Source organism: Melanerpes formicivorus, unplaced genomic scaffold (genome assembly GCF_026170545.1).
Source record: "Melanerpes formicivorus ecotype bairdi unplaced genomic scaffold, bMelFor1.0.p_v2 SCAF_2616, whole genome shotgun sequence".
NCBI lineage: Eukaryota > Metazoa > Chordata > Aves > Piciformes > Picidae > Melanerpes > Melanerpes formicivorus.
The window spans coordinates 8,475-29,956 of NW_027144967.1; the positions used below are offsets into that span (position 1 = coordinate 8,475).

Here is a 21,482-nt window from a genome sequence, read left to right on the forward strand (position 1 = left end):
GGTGTCCCAGTGGTCCACGGCGGTGGTGATGGTGGTGAGGCCGAAGAGCGGCGCTGAGGAAGAGGAAGAGCGAGTGCGTCGCTAAGACCCAGAGGGCTCTGCGGGCAGCGGGGCGGGCAGATCGCAGGCAGCAGCGGCTCCATCACCAGCCACAGAGAAAGGGGAAGAGGAGGAGGAGAAGGGAGGAAGGAAGAAGAAGAAGAACCAGGGGTGGAGAAAAAAGGGGCCCCCTTGGGATGGACATGGCCTGACCGAAATCATCCCCCCCCGCAGCCCCTCCGCGGGCCGGTGTGGGTGTAGCGGCGGTTGGGCCTCGCTCCCCCCTCCCCTGCAGCGGGGTGGCATCCCCCTCCCCAATGCCGCTGTAGCCGGCGAGCGGCCGCGGCGGTGGTGGTGGCAGCGGCGGTGGCGGTGCCGGTGGTGGCAGCGGGCGATGCGGCGTGGCCAGCCGGTGGCGGCATGTTGAGGACAGAGGCAGGCGGCGGGGCGGCCGCCGGTGGGGGGTCCCCTTCCTCCGGGGGAGCGACCGGCAGCGGCGGCGGCGGCGGCGGCGGCGGAGGTGGTGGCAGCGGTGGTGGTGGGGGTCTGAGGAGTGCGTCCCCTCATCGGAACGCCTACGAGGCCACCATCCAGGCTCTGGCGCCCACAAAGGAGGCTGATGGTGAAGACGGCAAGAAGAGCCGAGGTAAGAAGTATGGCTCCAACGTTCACCGTATCAAGAACATGTTCCTGCAGATGGGGACGGCGCCCGGCCCCGACGGCGGTGCCTGCGACCTGGCCAAGGCCAAGGAGAAGCCGGTCCGCCTCTCCTTGCCCCGGGCTGGCAGCCTCAACGAGAGCATGGAGCAGGGCAACCTCCTCAAGCTGGGCACCAGCGTCTCGGAGAGGGTCAGCCGCTTCGACTCCAAACCCGACAAACCCTTCTCCAAGCTGCAGGAGACCAGGAAGATCTTCGAGAGGAGCCCGCAGGAGAAGGCCACCAGCACCAAGCTCTTGCTGCGGAAGGAGCGAGCCGGCTTCCAGGACCGCAAGCTGGACGTGGTGGTGAGGTTCAACGGCAGCACCGAGTCCCTGGACAAGCTGGACACCGAGGCCGTCTCGCCCACCGTCAGCCAGCTCAGCGCCGTCTTCGAGAAGGCAGACCTCCGGAACAACCTCCACAAAGCCCCGGGCAGAGCGGGGGGGACCCCTCGGGGCCAAGGTGGTGGGCAAGAGGCCTCGAGTCTTCGTGCCGAGCCCCGAGGTTGGACGTTCGAGCGATGCCCACGGCGCTGCCCCCCCGGCCAGGGCCAAGCCGCCGGAGGAGGAGAAGGCGGCGGTGAAGGGCGGCCGGCCGGCGGAGAAGGAGGCGACCGCCCCGCGGGTGCAGGAGGTCTGCAAGATCAAGCCGGTGGAGGTGGAGGAGAGCGGTGAGGCCGAGGAGGAGGAGGAGGAAGAGGAGGAGGAAGCGACGGCGGCCGGTGAAGCTGCGCCTCAGCCCCAGCCGGCCCCCAAGGAGGCCGAGGGACCGACCCCGGCCACCGCGCCCCGGCTGGAAGGGGGCTCAGGGGTGGCCGGGGGCGATGAGGGCGTCAAGGGTGAGAGGGTGGAGGAGAACGATGCCTACGAGGAGGCCAAGAAGGAGGACTTCTCCGAGGCAGACCTGGTGGACATAAGTGCCTACAGTGGGCTCGGGGAGGACTCGGGGGGCAGTGGGCTGGAAGAGGAGGATGAGGCCGAAGGGCTGTACGAGCCTGAGTCGGGCTGCGTGGAGATCCCTGGGCTGTCCGAGGAAGAGGAGCCTGTCCCCAACCGCAAGATCCAGTTCAGCACGGCCCCCATCCAGGTGAGACCTCCTGGGGATGGGGGGCAGATGGAGAGGGGGCAGCCTGCCAGAGGGGTGGGTACCCCAGGGGGATGATGGGTACCCCAGGGGGATGATGGGTACCTTAGGGTAATGGGTACCTCTTGGTGATGAAGATGGGTACCCTAGGGGGATGATGGGTACCCCAGAGTGTTGATGGGCACCTCAGGGTGATGATGGGTACCCTAGGATGATGATGGGTGCCCTAGGGTGATGATGGGTACCCCAGGGTGATGGGTACCTCAGGGTGATGATGGGTGCCCTAGGGTGATGATGGGTACCCTAGGGTGATGATGGGTACCCCAGAGTGTTGATGGGCACCTCAGGGTGATGATGGGTACCCTAGGGTGATGATGGGTGCCCTAGGGTGACGATGGGTACCCTAGGGTGATAATGGGTAGCCTAGAGTGATGGGTACCTCAGGGTGATGATGATGGGTACCCTAGGGTGATGATGGGTACCCCAGGGTGATGGGCACCTCAGAGTGAGGGACATCTCTGGGTGATGATGGGTACCTCCAAGATGAGGGGCACCACAGGGTGATTGGTACCCTAGGGTGGTGGGTACCTCAGGGTGAGGAACACCTCAGGGTGATGGGCACCCCAGGGTGAAGAGCAGCCCAGGGTGGGGGGTGTGACCCGGTAAACCCACCCCTTTGGAGCTGCTGGTGCCAGGGACAGAGATGGGGGGTGAGGGTCTGTGCCCCCTCCACCCATGGGGCATGGCATCCTGCCTGGCCATGCCCTTGTGCTGGGAGAAGGTGGGTGGCCACCCAGTCTGGCTAACGAGCCCACTAATGACAGGCCCTGCCCTGGCACGGCCTGGCCCCCCCTTGCCAGCCAGAGGCCGCCCTGGGTCTGGGATGACAGGGAGAGGTGGCACTGGCACCCAGCAGGGTGGGCCAGCCGTGGCACCCAGTGCCAGCCCAACCACCGTGCCCAGGATGGGCCAAGAGCCACCCCAGCTCTTTGGGTGGGGATGCCCAGAAGCTCCAGATGTGAGCTGCTGGTTGCAGCAGGCAACATCTGCCCTTGGTCCACGGGGAGGGGTCCCTCGATGCTGGGGCTCCTCCTCCCAAACTGGGGGGTCCCCGGGGACAAGGTGGTGGGTTTGGGGGGGGTGGGGTGGTATTTCCTCCCCCCCACACACACACACCATGTGCCCAGCGTGGTGCCAAGGAGCATTTTGGGAAGTGGAGGAAGGGGAAGTGCCTTGGGAACACCACCGGGTGGGGACCGGCGCCAGCAGCGCTGCGCCTGTGTGCGCCCCCCCGCGTCCCCCGTTCCCTGGTGGCTTCCAGATGCCCGTCCGGGGGTGGTCCTGTGACAGCCGGGGGGGTGGGGGGTGGGCAGGGAGGGGGCAGAAGGGGCCAGGCAGCTATTCTGGGGTGTCCTGCGCCGCTGGGATGCCCCCGACCCGCCCGGCGGTGGCTGCTTTGTGCTGGGTTATTTTTAGAGCCCCGGCCTATATTCTGGCTCTGAGTCAGAGCGGGTGGGTGGCCCCCACCCGGGACAAGGTTGGGGGGCGGGGGGGGGGGACAGACACAGGCAAAGGGATCAGCGTGGCCAGGGCAAGGCAGGCTGGTGCCAGTGGGCTGGGTGGCAGCGTGCTGCATGCTGGGTGCCTCGGTCCCGTGGGAGCGGAGCAGCCTGCTGCTGGGAAGGCTGTTCCCCACCTCGGGGATGCAGCTGGCAGGTTTTGTTCTGGGGGGGGGGGAGGGTTCTGCTCCCCCCCGCCCCCAGCACACCTCAGGGTGATCCTATTGTGTCCTACCCAGGTGCCTGAGCAACCCCCAGCACCCCTCGTGGGTATGTGGGTGATGCTGAGCACCCCCCACCAGAGCTGCTGCAAGGGAGTGCTGGGGACCACCCCCACCCTGTGCCCTGCACCCAAGGATAGGGCACAGACCCCCCCAGCCCCTTCCCCTGGGCATGTGCCTGCTCCAGCTGCTTCTCCCTTGGGACCCACCTCGGGTCCTGGCACATCCCCAACCACCTTCAGGTTCTGGGGACAGGGATGGGGGCACAGTGGGGTGCCCTGGGACCTGTGCCCATGGCTGTGGGTTTAGTTGCCCACAGGTGCCCAGGGGTGGCATGTGGACAGGAGGGTGGAGGCATCTCCCCTGCTATGCTCATCCCTGGCACCCCTGGGTGCCACCTGGGTGGGTGCTGCCCGTTTGTGGGTGTCACCAGGCTTTGTGGCAATGGCCCTTGACACTCATCCCTAAGAGCCTTTGTGGGGAGGTTTAGTGCTGGATGTTATCCCTAATCCCCTCACCCCTCCAGGGACATCTGCCAGGCTCAGCACCAGCCTGGCCCTGTCTGGAGTGGGGTGCAGGGATGTGGCACCTCACTCCCTCCAGCTCCAGGCTGGGGACATCCTCCTGGTGGCACATCCAGCCTTGGCACAGGGCACTTCCAGCTCCAGGCTGGGGACATCCTCCTGGGGGCACATCCAGCCTTGGCACAGGGCACTTCCAGCTCCAGGCTGGGGACATCCTCCTGGGGGCACATCCAACCCCAGCCAGGGGCATCTTGGTGCTCAGCATGGGGGTACCCAGACCTAGGGTGGGGGTGCCCCAGGTGGAATAAACCAACCCCAAACTTAGGGTGGGATTTATCTGTCCTGGGCATGATGGTGGGCTTGGGTGCCAGGGCTCCAAGGTGGCAGCCCTCCCTCCCTCCTTTCATCCTTCCTTCCATCCTTCCATCCATCCATCCATCCATCCATCCATCCATCCATCCATTCCATCCATCCATCCTCCATCCTTTCAATCACTCCTCTGTCCATCCTTTTGTCCTTCTGTCCCTCCCTCCCTCCATCTCTCCATCTGCCATCCCATCCCTCCACCCCTTTGTCCATCTCTCTCTCCATCCACCCCCCTCATCCATCCTTCCTTCCTTCCACCAACCTGCAGAGCTTCATCTCCCCTCCCAGGGCCACCCCAAACTCTCCACCTGCCCCCAGGAGCTGCCCTGTGGCAGGGGGAGGATTCTCCAGCATCTGGAACATCCCCCCCCCCCCCCCCCTCCCCCGGCCTGGGGCTTCTGCCTTGAGACACCCTCCTGGCTGGGGGCTTGGGGGTGGCCAAGGATGTTTGCCCTCTGCATCCCACTGCCTCGCTGAGCAGCTCCCTCCACCCTGGCAGGTCTTCAGCACTTACTCCAACGAGGACTACGACCGCCGCAACGAGGACGTCGACCCCATGGCCGCCTCGGCCGAGTACGAGCTGGAGAAGAGGGTGGAGAGGCTCGACCTGTTCCCTGTGGAGCTGGAGAAAGGTGGGGGCCTCACCTCCCCCTGCACCCTGCTTGCTCCAGCAGCACCCCAGGGATGGGGTTGGAGGTGCTCCCCTTGGGGGCAGCCCAAGCTCTCTGCTGCTGTATCCAGAGGGTGCTGCTGCACCAAGTCTCCCTCCTCGTGGTGCCTCCTGCACAGGGAGGAGGAGGAAGAAGAAGGAGAAGGTTCTCAGGTTGGATGTGAGGAAGGAGTTCTTGCCCATGAGGGTGGTGAGGCACTGGCACAGGTTGCCCCAGGGAGGTGCTGGAGACTCCCAGGTGTGGAAGGAGGGCAGAGAAGCCTCACAGCAGCCTCTCCTCTGCTGTGTGAGGATGGATTGGGAGAGTTGGGGCTGCTCAGTCTGGAGGAGAGAAGGCTCTGAGGAGACCTCATTGTGGCCTTCCAGGATCTGCAGGGGGCTCCAAGAAAGCTGGGGAGGGACTTTTGAGGCTGTCAGGGAGGGATAGGACTGGGGGGGATGGAGCAAAACTAGAAGTGGGGAGATTCAGAGTGGCTGTGAGGAAGAAGCTCTTCCCCAGGAGGGTGCTGAGAGCCTGGCACAGGTTGCCCAGGGAGGTTGGTGGAAGCCTCATCCCTGGGCTGGATGTGGCTGTGGGCAACCTGCTGTGGTGTGAGGTGTCCCTGCCTGTGGCAGGGGGTGGTGGGAGTGGGTTTGGAACTGGATGATCTTTTGGGGCCCCTTCCAGCCCTGCCAATTCTGTGCTTCTGTCTCTGCAGACTCGGAGGGGCTGGGGATCAGCATCATCGGCATGGGGGCAGGGGCTGACATGGGCCTGGAGAAGTTGGGCATCTTCGTCAAGACGGTGACAGAGGGGGGGGCAGCCCATCGAGATGGCAGGTGAGGGCTGCCCCCCACCCCCAGACACCCACCTGGCACCTCGCTCTGCCACCCACCCACCGGAGAGGCTGAGCGGTGCTGGGGGAGCCGGCCGCGGGAGCAGCCTGCGCCGGGAGCTCTCCACGGGGGGAGGTGCTGGGGAGGTCAGCAGGGGCTGGGCCCCGTGGTGACCGTCCCTTTGTCCCCAGGATCCAGGTGAATGACCTCATCGTGGAGGTGGATGGCACCAGCCTGGTGGGGGTCACCCAGAGCTTCGCTGCCTCTGTCCTCAGGAACACCAAGGGCCGAGTCCGGTAGGGCCTGGGGGGAGGTTTGGGGAGGGTTTGGGGGGGCAGGAGACCACCCCCAGCCTGTGCAGGGCTCCTTTGGGGGGGCAGGAGACCATCCCCAGCCTGTGAAGAGCTCCTTTGGGGGGGCAGGAGACCATCCCCAGCCTGTGCAGAGCTCCTTTGGGGTGGCAGGAGACCACCCCCAGCCCGTGCAGGGCCCCCTGTCCTCAGAGCACTTCAGGATGGGCTATGCCACTCTGTCCCCCAAGTCCCCATGTCCACTGTTTCCCCTGAGTCACTGTAGTGCCCAAATGCCACCCCCAAATGTCCCCACATCCCCCCCCAGTCACCCCCAACTCATCCACAGGTCCCTCCCCCTCCAATTCACCACCCCCACAGAGGTGTGAGGACATCCAGCAGGGGTGTCCAGGGATGTCCCCTGGCTGAGCCTCTCCACTGTCCCCTGGCTGTGCCACCTGAGTGTCTCCTGACTGAAATTCCCAACTGTCCCCTGGCTGTGCCACCTGGATGTCCCCTGACTGTGCCATCGGGGTGTCCCCTGGCTGATGCTCCCTGGTGTCCCCTGGTTGTGCCATCTGGATGTCCCCTGGCTGAGCCTCCCCAGTGTCCCTTGATTGTGCCATCAGTGTGTCCCCTGGCTGAGCCTCCCCAGCGTCCCCTGGCCGTGCCATCGGGCGGTCCCCTGGCTGGCACGGCCGCCCCGAGCCCTGCCGTGCCCGCAGGTTCCTGATTGGCCGGGAGAAGCCGGGGGAGCAGAGCGAGGTGGCGCAGCTGATCCAGCAGACGCTGGAGCAGGAGCGGTGGCAGCGGGAGATGATGGAGCAGCGCTACTCGCAGTACGCCGAGGAGGATGAGGAGGTGAGGGGGCGGCAGCCGCCCGGGAGGGGCCAGTCCTGCCCCCACCCGCTGAGACGGGGCTGAGCCCCCTGGCTGTGCTGCTGGGGTGTCCCCTGACCCTGCCACCTGGGTGTCCCCTGGCTGAGCCTCCCCAGTGTCCCCTGGCTGTGCTGTTGGGGTGTCCCCTGACCCTGCCACTGGGGTGTCCCCTGGCTGTGCCATTGGGATGTCCCCAGGCTGAGCCTTCTCACTGTCCCCTGGCTGTGCCTTCTCTGTGTCACTAGGGAGTCCCCGGTCTGAGCCTCCCCAGTGTCCCCTGACTGTGCCATCAGTGTGTTTGAGCCTCCTCTGTGCCATTGGGCTGTGTCCTGGCTGAGCCTCCTCGCTGTCCCCTGGCTGTGCCATCAGGGTGTCCTAGTGCCTGGGATCCCTGCTGTCCCCTGGCTGTGCCATTGGGCTGTCCCCTGGCTAAGCCTCCCCAGTGTCCCCTGGCTGAGCTATCTGTCTGTCCCCTGGCTGAGCCTCCCCAGTGTCCTCTGTCTGTGCCCTCGGGGTGTCCCCTGTCTAAGCCTCCTCACTGTCCCCTGGCTGTGCCATCGGGGTGTCCCAGTGCTTGGGATCCCTGCTGTCCCCTGGCTGTGCTATCTGGATGTCCCCCGGCTGAGCCTCCCCGCTGTCTCCTGGCTGTGCCATGGGGGTGTCCCCTGGCTGAGGCCCGCCTCGGGCCGGGGGGTGCCAGGCTGAGGGAGCACGGCGTGCCAAGGCCGGCGTGTGCCCCGGCAGACGGGCGAGTACGCCACGGACGACGAGGAGGAGATGAGCCCCATGTTCCCCGGCGGGGAGATGGCCATCGAGGTGTTCGAGCTGGCCGAGAACGAGGACACCCTGTCCCCCGTGGAGATGGACCCCGAGAAGCTGGTGCACAAGTTCAAGGAGGTGAGGAGGGGCCGAGGGCTGCCAGGGGAGCGCGGCCGGGGGGCGTGTGCCAGCCCGGTGCCAACGGCCAGCTCCTCTGCCAGCTCCAGATCAAGCACGCCGTCACCGAGGCCGAGATCCAGCAGCTGAAGAGGAAGGTGAGCTGGTGCCCAGGCCCCCTGCAGGCAGGAGGGATCCCCTTGGCCTTCCATCCCTCTAGATCCTCCCTGGGCCTCCATCCCCCTGCATCCTCCCTGCATCTCCATCCCCCTGCATCCTCCCTGCATCTCCATCTCCCCACATCCTCCCTGGAACTTCATCTCCCTCGATCCTCCCTGGATCACCCTCTCCCAGATCCCTCCAGATCTCTGTATCCCTTGATCCTCCCTGGATCTACATCTCCCCAGATCCCTCCAGATCTCTATCTTCCCAGATCCCCCCAGGATCTCCACCCCCCTAGATCCTCCCTGGATCTTCCCTCACCCTCCATCCTCCCTGCATCTCCATCTCCCCAGATCCCCCCTGGGCCTCCATCTCCCCCTTGCTCCCCACAGCTTCCCCCCAGCCCCCTCCCCAGGCTGTGCCAGGCCAGGCCATGCCCATTCCCTGGCTGTGCTGTTCTGTTCCATGCTGTGCCATACTCTGCCATACCTGCTCCCTGGCTGTGCCATGCCATGCCATGCCATGCCATGCCCATTCCCTGGCTGTGCCATGCTGTGCCGTGCCACGCTGTACCACGGCATGCCAGCTCCCTGGCTATGCTGCACCAGGCCATGCCATCTCATGCTCATTCCCTGGCTGTGCCACCTTGTGCAGGGCCATGCTGTGCCATGTCACAGCTGCTAATTCACCATGCTCTGCCATGCTGTGCCATGCTAGGCTATGCTATGCCATGTTGTGCCAGCACCCCCTCTATGCCGTGATGTGCCATGTCATGCCAGCTCTCTATCTATGCCATCCCATGCCATGCCATATCGTGCCAGCTCCCTGTATACACCATGCTGTGCCACGGTCTTCTGTGCCATGCCATATGGTGCCAACTCCCCCTCTGTGCCATGCTGTGCCATGTCATGCCAGCTCTCCATCTGTGCCATGCCATGCCATATGGTGCCAGCTCCCCCTCTATGCCATGCTGTGCCAGCTCTCCATCTGTGCCATGCCATGCCATGCCATATGGTGCCAGCTCCCTGACCGTGCCATGCTGTGCCACCCTGTGCCACGCCATGCCGCGCCCTGAGCCCGCTGTCCCGCAGCTGCAGTGCCTGGAGCAGGAGAAGGCTCGCTGGAGGGCCGAGAAGGCCCAGCTGGAGCAGAGCGTGGAGGAGAACAAGGAGAGGATGGAGAAGCTGGAGGGGTACTGGATGGAGGCCCAGAACCTGTGCCAGGCGGTGGACGAGCACCTGAAGGAGACCCAGGCCCAGTACCAGACCCTGGAGCGCAAGTACAGCAAGGCCAAGAGGCTCATCAAGGAGTACCAGCAGAAGTGAGGGCAGCACTGGGCACCCATCCTGACCCTGGGCACCCATCCACCCCTGGGCATCCATCCTGACCCTGGGCACCCATCCACCCCTGGGCACCCATCCTGCCCCTGGACACCCATCCACCCCTGGACACTCATCCACCCCTGGGAACCCATCCTGCCCCTGGGCACCCACCCTGCCCCTGGGCACCCACCCTGCTCCTGGGCACCCATCCTGACCCTGGGCACCCATCCACCCCTGGGCACCCATCCACCCCTGGGCACCCATCCTGCCCCTGGGCACCCAATCTGCCCCTGGGCACCCACCCTGCCCCTGGGCACCCATCCACCCCTGGGCACCCATCCTGCCCATGGGCACCTATCCACCCCTGGGCACCCACCCTGCCCCTGGGCACCCATCCAGCCCTGGGCACCCATCCTGCCCCTGGACACCCATCCACCCCTGGGCACCCATCCACCCCTGGGCACCCATCCTGCCCCTGGGCACCCAATCTGCCCCTGGGCACCCACCCTGCCCCTGGGCACCCATCCACCCCTGGGCACCCATCCTGCCCATGGGCACCTATCCACCCCTGGGCACCCACCCTGCCCCTGGGCACCCATCCAGCCCTGGGCACCCATCCTCCCCCTGGGCACCCATCCTCCCCCTGGGCACCCATCCTTCCTGGGCAGCCCTGATCCCTGGGCGCGGAACCATCCCCCGGGAGCTCCCTGAGCACCACCCTCCGGCGCTGAGCAGGATCCCTCCCTGCCCCCCAAGCCCTGGGGTCCCTGCTGGCCCTGCCCCCGCGCCCAGGGCATCCCCGGGGTGTGCCCAGCGCGGCGCGGGGAGGTGACGGAGCCCCTGGCGCCGGTGCCCGCAGGGAGATCGAGTTCCTGAAGAAGGAGACGGCGCAGCGCCGCGTGCTGGAGGAGTCGGAGCTGGCGCACAAGGAGGAGATGGAGAAGCTGCAGGAGAAGGTGGGCACCGGGCGCCGGGACGCAGGCTGCCCCTGAGCCCCCCCCCGGGCACAGCCGGACCAGGCCTCGGCCCCGGCCTCGCCACCCGCCGCCCAGCCCCCGGCCCGCTCCGCGCCGCTCCGCCACGCCGCCCCCCCGCTGGATCCCAGGGATGGATCACAGCAGATCTGCCCCGGGCGCTGCCCCCCGCCAGCCACTGGATCCCCAGCATGGATCACAGCAGATCTGCCCTGGGTGCTGCCCTGTGCCAGCCACTGGATCCTGGGATGGATCACAGCAGATCTGCCCCGGGTGCTGCCCTGTGCCAGCCACTGGATCCCCAGCATGGATCACAGCAGATCTGCCCTGGGTGCTGCCCCCCGCCAGCCACTGGATCCTGGGATGGATCACAGCAGATCTGCCCTGGGTGCTGCCCCCCCACCAGCCAATGGATCCCCAGCATGGATCACAGCAGATCTGCCCTGGGCACTGCCCCCTGCCAGCCACTGGATCCCCAGCATGGATCACAGCAGATCTGCCCTGGGTGCTGCCCTGTGCCAGCCACTGGATCCCCAGCATGGATCACAGCAGATCTGCCCTGGGTGCTGCTCTGTGCCAGCCACTGGATCCCCAGCATGGATCACAGCAGATCTGCCCTGGGTGCTGCTCTGTGCCAGCCACTGGATCCCCAGCATGGATCACAGCAGATCTGACTTGGGTGCTGCCCTGTGCCAGCCACTGGATCCCATGGATGGATCACAGCAGATCTGCCTCAGGCACTGCCCTGTACCAGCCACTGGATCCCAGGGATGGATCACAGCAGATCTGCCTCAGGCACTGCCTTTTGCCAGCCACTGGATCCTGAGGATGGATCACAGCAGATCTGCCTTGTGTGCTGCCTTGTGCCAGCCACTGGATCCTGAGGATGGATCACAGCAGATCTGCCTCAGGCACTGCCTTGTGCCAGCCACTGGATCCCTAGCATGGATCACAGCAGATCTGCCTCAGGCAGTGTGCCAGCTGCTGGATCCTACATCACAGGGCGGGAGTGGAGCTGAGTGGGCTGCTGGCTCCCCTCTGGACCAAGCTCCAGCCACTGGATCCCACACTGGATCCCAGGGGATCTGCTTTGGGCACTGTCTCCCTCTGGATTGTGCTGCTGCCGCTGTGCCCTGCGTCGGATCGCAGTGGATCTGCTCGGGTGCTGCTGCATGCCCGATCCTCCTCCTGGCACTGGATCCCACACTGGATTGCGATGGATCTGCTTAGGGTCGGGGCACAGTGGATCCTGCTTCAGGGTCTGGCATGCCACAGTGGATCGAAGGAGATCTCGGGCGCTGGATCCCCTGACTGCTTGCGCGGGATCCCGCAGTGGCTCCTGGCAGAGCGATGCGAGGCACGGGGCCACACTCGATCCTCTGTTGGATCCCATGCTGGTCATGCTGGATCCCACCACAGATCCCACTGGATTCCATGCTAGCCACGCTGGATCCCCCCCGGGGGCGGGGCCAGAGCTGCGCCGGCTCCTAGCGGATCCCTTGGGATCCTGCGGCGCCCGGGAAGCTGCTCCGGGCTGGGATGGGTGGGAATGGGGGGCAGGGGGGCAGCACCTGCCTGGCCGGGGGGGGCACCAGGGGGGCAGTGTGTGTGGGGGTGCCCCTGGCACCTAGCAGAGCCCCCCCCATGCGCCCCCCCCCACTTTGCACCCTCCTCCGGCACCCCCAGAACGTTCCCCAGCACCCCACAGAGACTCAGCCCCTGCCTGCCTGCAGCCCCCCCCGCGCCCCCTTCCTGCCCCCACAGCCCCACACTGCCCCTCCAGCCCCCTGCCCTCCCTGGCCCCTGCCCTCCCTGGCCCCTGCCTCTGCCCCCCTTTGTCTGACCCCCCCCCCCGCACCTCCACGTTCTGCCCCCCCCCTTGTCCTGTCTGCCCCATCCCAGGCCCCATCTCCGTCTCTGGTCCTTGTATCTCCAGCCCTGTCCCCCCGCCCCAGTGTCCCCCACCCCAGTGTCCCCCCGCCCCAGTGTCCCCCACCCCAGTGTCCCCCCACCCCAGTGTCCCCCTGCCTGTGCCCCCCTGCCTGTGCCCCCCTCCATGTATCCCCATCCTGTCCCCCATTCCCATGGCCCCATTCCTGCAGCCCCCCTCCCGCATCCCCTCTCCCCATGGCCCCACACCTGTGTCTCCATCCTCCTGTCCCCATCTCCCCATCCCTCTCTCCCCTCCCCCTATATCCCCATCCTGCCCCCTCCCCAGCCCTGTGCTCCCAGCCCCTCACCCTCATCCTGCTGTCTTCATCCAGCCCCCCCTCATCCTGTGTGTGCCTCCCCCCATCAGCATCTCCGTGTCCCCATCCCCCTATCCCTGCCCTGCCTCCCCCATCCCCTCCCTCATATCCTCATCCTGTCCCCCTCCCCCCCCCTCCCCAGCCCAATGGCCTCATCCCAGTATCCTCATCCAGACCCTCCCCCCCCCGTGTGTCCCTCCCCCCACTTCCATACCCTTGTTCCCATGTCCCTGGCCCTGTCCCTTTCAACCCTATCCCATCCTCCCCCCCCCCATATTCACACCCAAGTCACTGTGCCCCCCCTCACGCCCCCCCGCGTGTCCCTGTTCCATCCCCCCCATTCCATCCCCATGTTCTCATATCCATATCCCCATCCCTACGTCCTCACCCCTGACCCCTCCTTCCCTACCGTGTGCGCCCCCCCCGCCCCACGTTGCTGCGTCCCTCCTGTGCCCCCTCCCCAGCTTTCCCTCCCGCCCCCCCCCCCCCCCCCCCCCCCCCGCTGAGACCTCTTCCCTTTGCTGTTTTTCAGATCTCCGAACTGGAGGCCAAGCTGCAGACACTGAAAAATTCCAACCCGACTTAAACCACCCTCAAAGCGCAGCGATTCTGAGGGGGGGAGGGGGCGGGGGAAGGGAAGGGGAGGGGCACACACCCCCACACCCACACACCCCCTACCCCCCACCGCCCCGCCCCGCCCCGCCCCGCCCCTCACCACCCGCCGCCCCCCAGCCCCGTCCCCACCGGCGAGGAGGCAAAGCCCTCCCCCCCCCCCACCAAACTTGCCAAGGCCTCCTGGTGCTCCCCCCCCGCCCCCCCCCAGTTCCCCACTTCGGGGCACAGAGAGTGGGGGGGGGGGGTCGGGGTGCGTCTCTGGGGGGGTGGGATCAGATGGGGGGGGCGGACACCCCGCGTTCGTGTCTGTGTCCAGTGTGAGTCTCGTGGTAACGTGATGGACTGATTGGGGGGGGGTCCGACCCCCGACCCCTTCGACCTGACCCCCCCCCCCCCCCCCCGCCCCAGGACACTTCGGTTGGACGCTCTTGGGGAGGGGGCAGGCAGAAATATGTCGTCCCCCCGCCCCCCACCCCTCTTCCACATGTGAGCCATAGTGGGGAGCCAGGAGGGGGTACACTGGAAGCCCCCCGCCCCCCCCCCAGCTTCTCCTTTTGGGACTCCCCCGGACCACAGACTGGGGGCGGGAGGGGGGGGGGAGGGGGGGGCAGCAGTTGGTTGCCTTTTGGCTCCTCCCCCCTCCCCAGTAGACTCGACCCCCAGTCCCACAGCGCTGTCCCCCCCCCCCCTCACACCTCCGGTTCAGTGCCCAGGACACCGCAGACCTTCACCGCGGAGGGGGGGGACCCCAAGTGCCCCCTCGGTCCCCCCCCGCACCCCCCCAGTGCCACCAACCACCGGGCCTCAGCCTTTGCCAATCCCTGCAGCGGGCATATGGGCGGGGGGGGTGGGTCGGTGGGGGCGGGGGGGTGGACATTTGACCTCACCACAGCCCCCCCCCCCCCCCTCCCCCCAGCACCCTCCTGCGGGGACACAGCCGGGGGGGGTGCTCCCGGTGCCCCCCAGCACCTGCCACAGCCCTCCCTGAGCCCAGGGCTTTTGCCTTCCCTGGGTGGGGAGGGGAACACACCAAGGGGGGGAGGGTCCCCCTCCAGGGTGGGGGTGCTGCTCTCACCTGCCTCCTGCCCCCCTCCCCAAACTGTAAATACACCCCCACCCCCCCACCCCCCAATAAATCACAGTATTCCTCTGGGGCTGGGACCCCCCCACCTCTGACCAGCCCCAGCCGGGGCAGAGGGTCCCAAACCTCTCAGCCTGGGCTTGGGGGGGGGGGGGAGAGGGGGAGACCCCTTTATTTTTTGGTTTCTCTTTTGTCCCCCCCCCCCAACCCCCTCCCCAACCTCCCCCTCCCCCCCCCCAAGTCTCCGACAGTAACTGGATGTGGGGGCAACCGGGAGCCAGAGCTGGGCAGGGAGAGGAAGGAGGGGGGGGGGCACACAGGGGAGGGGGAAAAACGGGGTGGAAGGCGGGGGGGGGGAATGCGGGGTGGGGTCGGGGGGGGTTTGGGGGAGGGTATTTAAGGCGGGGTGGGGGTGGTCGGGGAGCGCGAGCCCCGCGGGGGGGGAGGGGCTGGGGTTATTTAATCTCCCCCGTAGACCTGTGGCTGTATATATCTATATATATGTACCTATGTATGTAACGGTCCTCGGTTTGTAACGCAGCGGCCGCGCCTCCCCCCGACCATAAAAGCACGGCCTCGGCCCCCCCGCCCCACTCCCCGCCTCCCTTCTCCCCCTCATGGGGCGCGCTGGGGGGGGCTGGGTGCGCTGGGGAGGGGGGCGGCGGAGATTGGGAGGATCGGGGGGGGGTTGGGGGAGCGGGATGGGTTTGAGGGCAGAGAGAGGAGGGGAAAAGATTGAGGGGATAAGGAGGGGAGGGAGGGATTGGGGGGGACTGGGAAGGACTGGGGGGACTGGGAGGTCTAGGGGAGGTGGGAAGATTGGGGGCGACTGGGATGGGTTTGAGGGTACAGAGAGGAGGGGAAAAGATCGAGGGGATAAGGAGGGGAGGGAGGGATTGGGGGGGACTGGGATGGGTTTGAGGGTACAGAGAGGAGAGAAAAGGATTGAGGGGATAAGGAGGGGAGGGAGGGAGGGATTGAAGGGGCTGGGAAGGACTGGGAGGTCCAGGGGAGATTGGAGGACTGGGGGCGACTGGGGTGGGTTTGAGGGTAAGGACTGAGGGGACTGGGAAGGACTGGGGGGACTGGGAGGTCTAGGGGGGAACTGGGATGGGTTTGATACAGAGAGGAGGGGAAAAGATTGAGGGGAGAAGGAGGAGAGGGAGGGATTGGGGGGGTTGGGAAGGATTGAGGGGGGTGGGAAGGACTGGGGGGACTGGGAAGGACTGGGGGGACTGAGAGGGCTAGGGGAGCTGGGAGGATTGGGGGCGACTGGGATGGGTTTGAGGGCACAGAGAGGAGGGGAAAGGACTGAGGGGATAAGGAGGGGAGGGAGGGATTGGGGGGACTGGGGGAATAAGGAGAAGAGGGAAGACTCGAAGGGACTGGGAAGGACTGGGGGTACTGGGAGGACTGGGAAGGATTTGGGGCGCTAGGAAGGGCTGGGGGGCACTGGAAGGACTGGGAAGGACTGGGGGCAGTGGAAGGGCGGGGGGGGCACTGGGGCCGCTGGGATGCCGCAGGCGCTGTCCGTTCAGCACCGTGCACCGGGGCCGAGACGAGCCTGAACCGGGCCAGAACCGGGCCGGGCCGAGCCGGGCGGGGCGGGGCGGCTGATCCCGGTCCCCCCCTCCCCCTTTCCGGCCGCTTCCGGGTTCCTGTCGTCGTCCCCCCCCCGCGGCCCCCCGGCCCGGCGGGGCGGCCCGGCCCGGCTCGGCTCGGCTCAGCTCGGCTCCCGGCGCCGGGAGGTGCTCAGGATGCCCGAGGAGCGCGGGTGAGTCGGGGCGGGGGGGAGGAAGGGGAGCAGGGCGTGACCCCCGGTACAGCCCCATCCCCCGGAGAGCATACCCGTACAGCGCCCCAGCTCCGGTAGAGCATCTCCGGTACTGCCCCCAGGCCCCGGTACGGCCCCTCCCAACCCCCGGTACAGCCTCATCTCCCTGTACAGCACCTCCGGTACAGCCCCCAGGCCCCGGTACAGCCCCTCCCAATCCCCGGTACAGCCTCATCTCCCTGTACAGCACCTCCGGTACAGCCCCCAGGCCCCGGTACGGCCCCTCCCAACCCCCGGTACAGCCTCATCTCCCTGTACAGCACCTCCGGTACAGCCCCCAGGCCCCGGTACAAGCCCCTCCCAACCCCCGGTACAGCCTCATCTCCCTGTACAGCATCTCCGGTACAGCCCCCAGGCCCCGGTACGGCCCCTCCCAACCCCCGGTACAGCCTCATCTCCCTGTACAGCACCTCCGGTACAGCCCCCAGGCCCCGGTACAAGCCCCTCCCAGCCCCCGGTACAGCCTCATCTCCCTGTACAGCATCTCCGGTACAGCCCCCAGGCCCCGGTACAGCCCCTCCCAGCCCCCGGTACAGCCTCATCTCCCTGTACAGCATCTCCGGTACAGCCCCCAGGCCCCGGTACAGCCCCTCCCAGCCCCCGGTACAGCCTCATCTCTGGTACAGCCCCGATGCAGCCCCCTCCCCACCCCTCCCCGGTACATCCTCGGTACAACCCCCCTCCCCAAACAGTATCTCCGGTACAACCCCTCCCCACCCCCCCCGGTACAGCATCCCCCGTTCAGCACCCCGCACCCCAGTAAAGCTCCCCCCGGTACATGATCCCGGGTACAGCCCTCCCCCTCCCCCCCCCATGGCAGCACCCTGCCCTCCCGGCAATGTCTATCGTGGCTCCCCCCACCCATCGTAGCCCACCCTCCCTTCCCTGCCCCCCCCGGGCCGCTCTCTGGGGGCAGGGAGGTGATGGGGGGGGGGAGCTGGCCTGGGCTAAGACCCCCTCTGCAGCTCCCATTACCCCACCAGCCCCCGCCCCTCCCCCCGCCCCTGAGACCCCCAAATATCGGGGAAGAGGAGGGGGGGGGGGAGGGGTTAACCTCTGCTCTGCAAAGACCTCCCCCCGCAGCTCCCCCCCCAGCCTGCTCTGACCCCCACCCCCCCACCCTCCATTTCCCCTCCCCCGGGGATGGGGGGGGGGGGGGCTGTATCCTGCTCCCCCTCACGCCCCACGGGGGACACTGGGATCACTGGGAGGGGATGGGGGGGGTCGCTCTTTCCAAGGGGCTGGGTGCACTGGGTGCTGAATGACCGTGTCCCCCCCGCCCCCCCCCCCCAATGTCCCCTCTGTCCCCAGCCCTCTCCCACCATGTCTGTCTCCAAACTGCAGGACGTGGATGAGGTTTTTGGTGAGTCTCCCCCTGGGGGGGGGGGGGTGTCATGGCCCGTGGGGTGACAAAACCACCCGTGGGGGCTGGCCCTGTGGGTTCCCCCCCACGTCACACCCCCCCTGCTCCCCCCCTGCTCCCCCCGTGTCCTCCTGCCTGCCAGGGCTGAGGAGCACACGGCCCAGGGCTGGGCCCGGGGACAGCGTGGCTGGGGACACAGGGATGGGCACGGGAGGGACGTGTGGGGTGCAGGGGACAGGGCGGCGTGGGGACATGCATGGGGCAGGGGCACAGGGACATGAGGACGTGGGGGACACAGGGCCGGGCAGAGGGGTGGCACAGGCATGGGGACACAGCCCAGGGCTGCTCCTCAGGCTGGGGTTGGGGTGCAGGAAGCCACAGCAGGGCAGGGCCATCAGCCCTGGTCCTCCCCCAGGGGGTGACAGGGCACACCCTGGCCCCAGGGACACCCCCTGCTCCCCTCCCCGTGCTGGGGCATCTCTGAACACTTCTCTCTGTCCCTCTGTCCCCTGTCCCACCCTCCCGGGGTGTCCCCCTCCACCCACGGTCCCACTGCTGCCCTCTCCCTGTCCCACTGCCCCCTTCTCTGCTGGGATCCTCCAACTCTCCTACCCTGTCCCCATGTCCTGCTGTCCTTCTGTCCCCTCCCCACCGGGCTGGCCTTCTCCTCCTGACTGTCTTCCCACTGCTTCCTTTGATGCTCTCCTGTCCCCTTCTCCCTGCCCCACCTGGCCCCTGGCCCTCCACCCCTGGCCCTCCATCTGCTTTACCTGGCCTTATCCATCCATCCCTCCATCCATCCTCCATCCCTCCACCCACCTATCCACCCAACCTTCCATCCATCCCTCCATTCCTCCCTCCCTCCATCCCTCCCTCCATCCATCCTCCATCCCTCCATCCATCCATCCATCCCTCCATCCATCCATCCCTCCCTCCATCCATCCATCCATCCACCCAACCTTCCATCCATCCATCCCTCCATCCCTCCCTCCCTCCATCCCTCCCTCCATCCATCCTCCATCCCTCCACCCATCCATCCCTCCCTCCATCCATCCACCCACCCACCCACCCACCATCCCCCCCCTGCCACCTTCCCCATCCCCCCTCCTCCTGCCCCCTCCCCCTGCCCCCTGTCCGTCTGTCTGTCTCTCTCTCTCTGCCCCGGTCTCTCTTTCACCCCCAGATTTTACCGCTGTGGTTCCAGAGACCCCGCGGCTGGACAGCAGCCTGCAGAAGGCTCGGGCGCGGCTGCTAGCCAAGGGCCGCCGGCAGCGGCCGTCCCGCTCCCGCCTGCGAGACAGCGCCAGCTCCACCGAGGGGGACGAGGGCCCCGAGCCCACGGTGAGCCCCCGGCAGGGCACACACCCCCACCAGGACACCACGGCTACCACAGGCACCGACACCCCCTCCCCAACCCCCCTGCTGTGCGCCCCCGGGGGCTGAGGGGGATGGTGACCCCCACGGCATCCTCACCCTGCTCCCTTGAGGGCATGCTGGGCACTGGGGGATCCCTGCCCAGCTGCTGCCAGCCCCTCACCAACACCTCATCCCTTGAGGGCATGGTGGGCACTGGGGATCCCCCACACACCCCTCCCCCCAATTGCTACCAGCCCCCCACCAATACCTCATGCCAGGAGGGGCTGGTGGGCACTGGGGGATCCCTCCCCAGCTGCTACCAGCCCCTCACCAACACCTCATGCCAGGAGGGGCTGGTGGGCACCCCCCTCGCCCAAGTCCTGCCACAGCTCTGACCAGCTCTCCCGGCTTTGCCCGCCGTGATGCCCGGCCCCAGCGGCACAGTGAAGGTGAGACCCGGCCCCGCCCCCCGACACCCCCCCGACACCCCCCCTGGCACCCATGTGGGGGGCAGTGGGTGACACCATCATCATCATCATCACCCCCCCCTCCCCGCAGATGACAGCCGGGACATGAGCCCCCCCCGAGCCGGGCAGCCCCACCGTGGGGCTCGACAAGAAAACCAGGAGGAAGTTCCTGGATTTGGGGTGAGACCTGGCCTGGGGTGGTGGGGGGAGGGCTGGAGGTGAGGCTGGGAGGACGTGGAGAAGGGATGGAGGGATGCAGGAAGGGATGGAGAGGGAGAAAGGGGCTAGAGGGGGTGGAGGAGGAGTAGGGGAATGCAGAAAGGGATGGAGAAGGGATGGGGAGCCCCCAGGGGCAGGGGGAATGGAATGGGGCAGAGGGATGGAGAGAGGGATGAAGGAGTGGGTGGAGAAGGGATAGAGAGAGGATGGAGAGGGATGCAGGAAAGGATGGATAAGGGAATGGAGAGGGGGGGGAAAGAGGGAGGGGAGCGGGGGGGGGGAAAGAAGGGGGGGGACAGAAGGGGGGGAAAGAAGGGGGGGGATGAAGGGGGGAAAAAGGGGGAAGAGAGGGAGAAAGAAGGTAGAGAGGGCTTGAAGGAAGATGGAGGAGGACAGAAGGGGAATGGATGGGGGCCAGAGGAATGAATGGAAGGAAGGATTGAGGGGGAATGGAGGGAAGGACTGAGGGGGAATGGTGGAGGCTAGAGGGATGCAGGAAGCGCTGAAGGGGGATGGATGGAGGGAAGGATTAAAGGCTTCAGAGGTGCAAGGGAAAGAGGGAAGGAAGGATGAAGAGGTGCCTGGAGGGATGGAAAGATGGAGGTGGGATGCAGGGCGGGAGGAGGGTCCCGTGATGGGGTGGTCTCTGAGGATGGATGGAGCTGGGGCTCGGGGCCGGGAGGCGGGGGCACAGCCATCAGGGCACCCTGTACCCCCTCTCCCGCCCCTCCCCCCCAAGCCATCTCCTTCCTGCCCAGGGTGACCCTGCGCCGGGCGTCCTCCAGCAAGAGCCGCAAGGAGAAGGGCAGCAACCGCCGCTCGATGGGCAGCAGGTGAGGAGACCCCCAAATTCGGGGGGGGAGGGGGGCACCGGGGGCCAGCCCTGGGAGCCTAATGTGGCTTTGTCCCCAGGGAGCAGTGGAGGGCTCCGGCCGCCCCTCGGGGTCACCTTTCCTGCCCTTCTCGTCCTGGTTCTCGGACGGTGCAAGGGGCTCAGCCTCCCCCGGCTCTGCGTCCCCTGCAGGCTCCCCCCGGCACGAGGGGCTCAGCCCCAACAAATCTGCCTCCCAGGTCAGTGCCCGGGCTGGGGGGGGCTGGGCTGGGGGCACAAGGAGCCCCACAGGGACAGGGTGCTGTAAAGAAGGACCTGGGCGCTCCTATGGGTTAGGTCCTTGTGCTGTAGGGAAAGAAGTCAAAGCCACCTCTGGGGGCAGGGGACAGAGATCCACAGAGCTATAGGGCAGGGAGTTGAAGCTCCAGGGGGTCAAGAGAGCCATAGGGCAGGGAGTTAAAAGCTCCAGGGGGTCAAGAGAGCTATAGGGCAGGGAGTTAAAGCTCCAGGGGGTCAAAGAGAGCTATAGGGGAGGGAGTTAAAGCTCCAGGGGGTCAAGAGAGCTATAGAGGAAGGTATCAAAACCTCACAAGGTCAAGAGAGCTATAGGGGAGGGATCCAAGATAGATCTGAGGGGGATTCAAAACCCCACAGGGTTGGGGTAACCACAGGGAGAGGGATCAGAGCCCACTGGGGTCAAGATAGCTATAGGGGAGGAGGTCAAACCCCCACAGGGTTTAAGATAGTTATAGAGCAGGAGATCAAAGCTCTGTAGGGTCAAGAGAGCTTTAGGGGAGGTCCAGGGAAGGGCCACAAGGATGAGCAGAGGGCTGGAGCTGCTCTGCTATGGAGACTGACTGAGAGAGGTGAGGTTGTGCAGGCTGGAGAGGAGAAGGCTCCCAGGAGACCTCATTGTGGCCTTCCAGGATCTGCAGGGGGCTGCAAGAAAGCTGGGGAGGGACTTTTGAGGGTGTCAGGGAGGGAT

General features: G+C 66.5%; 2 protein-coding genes across 2 annotated transcripts; both read left to right on the forward strand.

Annotated features, from left to right (window-relative positions):
* On the forward strand, positions 1 to 14,770 carry LOC137461591 (neurabin-2-like). The gene is given in 11 exon segments (XM_068171276.1): positions 1 to 1,193; positions 1,195 to 1,825; positions 4,992 to 5,124; positions 5,861 to 5,981; positions 6,170 to 6,274; positions 6,994 to 7,129; positions 7,892 to 8,044; positions 8,128 to 8,181; positions 9,277 to 9,506; positions 10,367 to 10,463; positions 13,263 to 14,770. Coding segments are annotated over 11 exon segments (2,448 nt in total). The 5' UTR covers positions 1 to 459; the 3' UTR covers positions 13,317 to 14,770.
* Positions 14,771 to 16,114: 1,344 nt separating this feature from the next.
* Positions 16,115 to 21,446, forward strand: SAMD14 (sterile alpha motif domain containing 14). Its single transcript, XM_068171275.1, is given in 10 exon segments — positions 16,115 to 16,200; positions 17,572 to 17,623; positions 18,807 to 18,964; positions 19,258 to 19,315; positions 19,347 to 19,375; positions 19,377 to 19,428; positions 19,538 to 19,557; positions 19,559 to 19,626; positions 20,424 to 20,498; positions 20,577 to 21,446. Coding segments are annotated over 9 exon segments (828 nt in total). The 5' UTR covers positions 16,115 to 16,200; positions 17,572 to 17,583; the 3' UTR covers positions 20,905 to 21,446.
* The last annotated feature ends 36 nt before the right edge of the window (positions 21,447 to 21,482 follow it).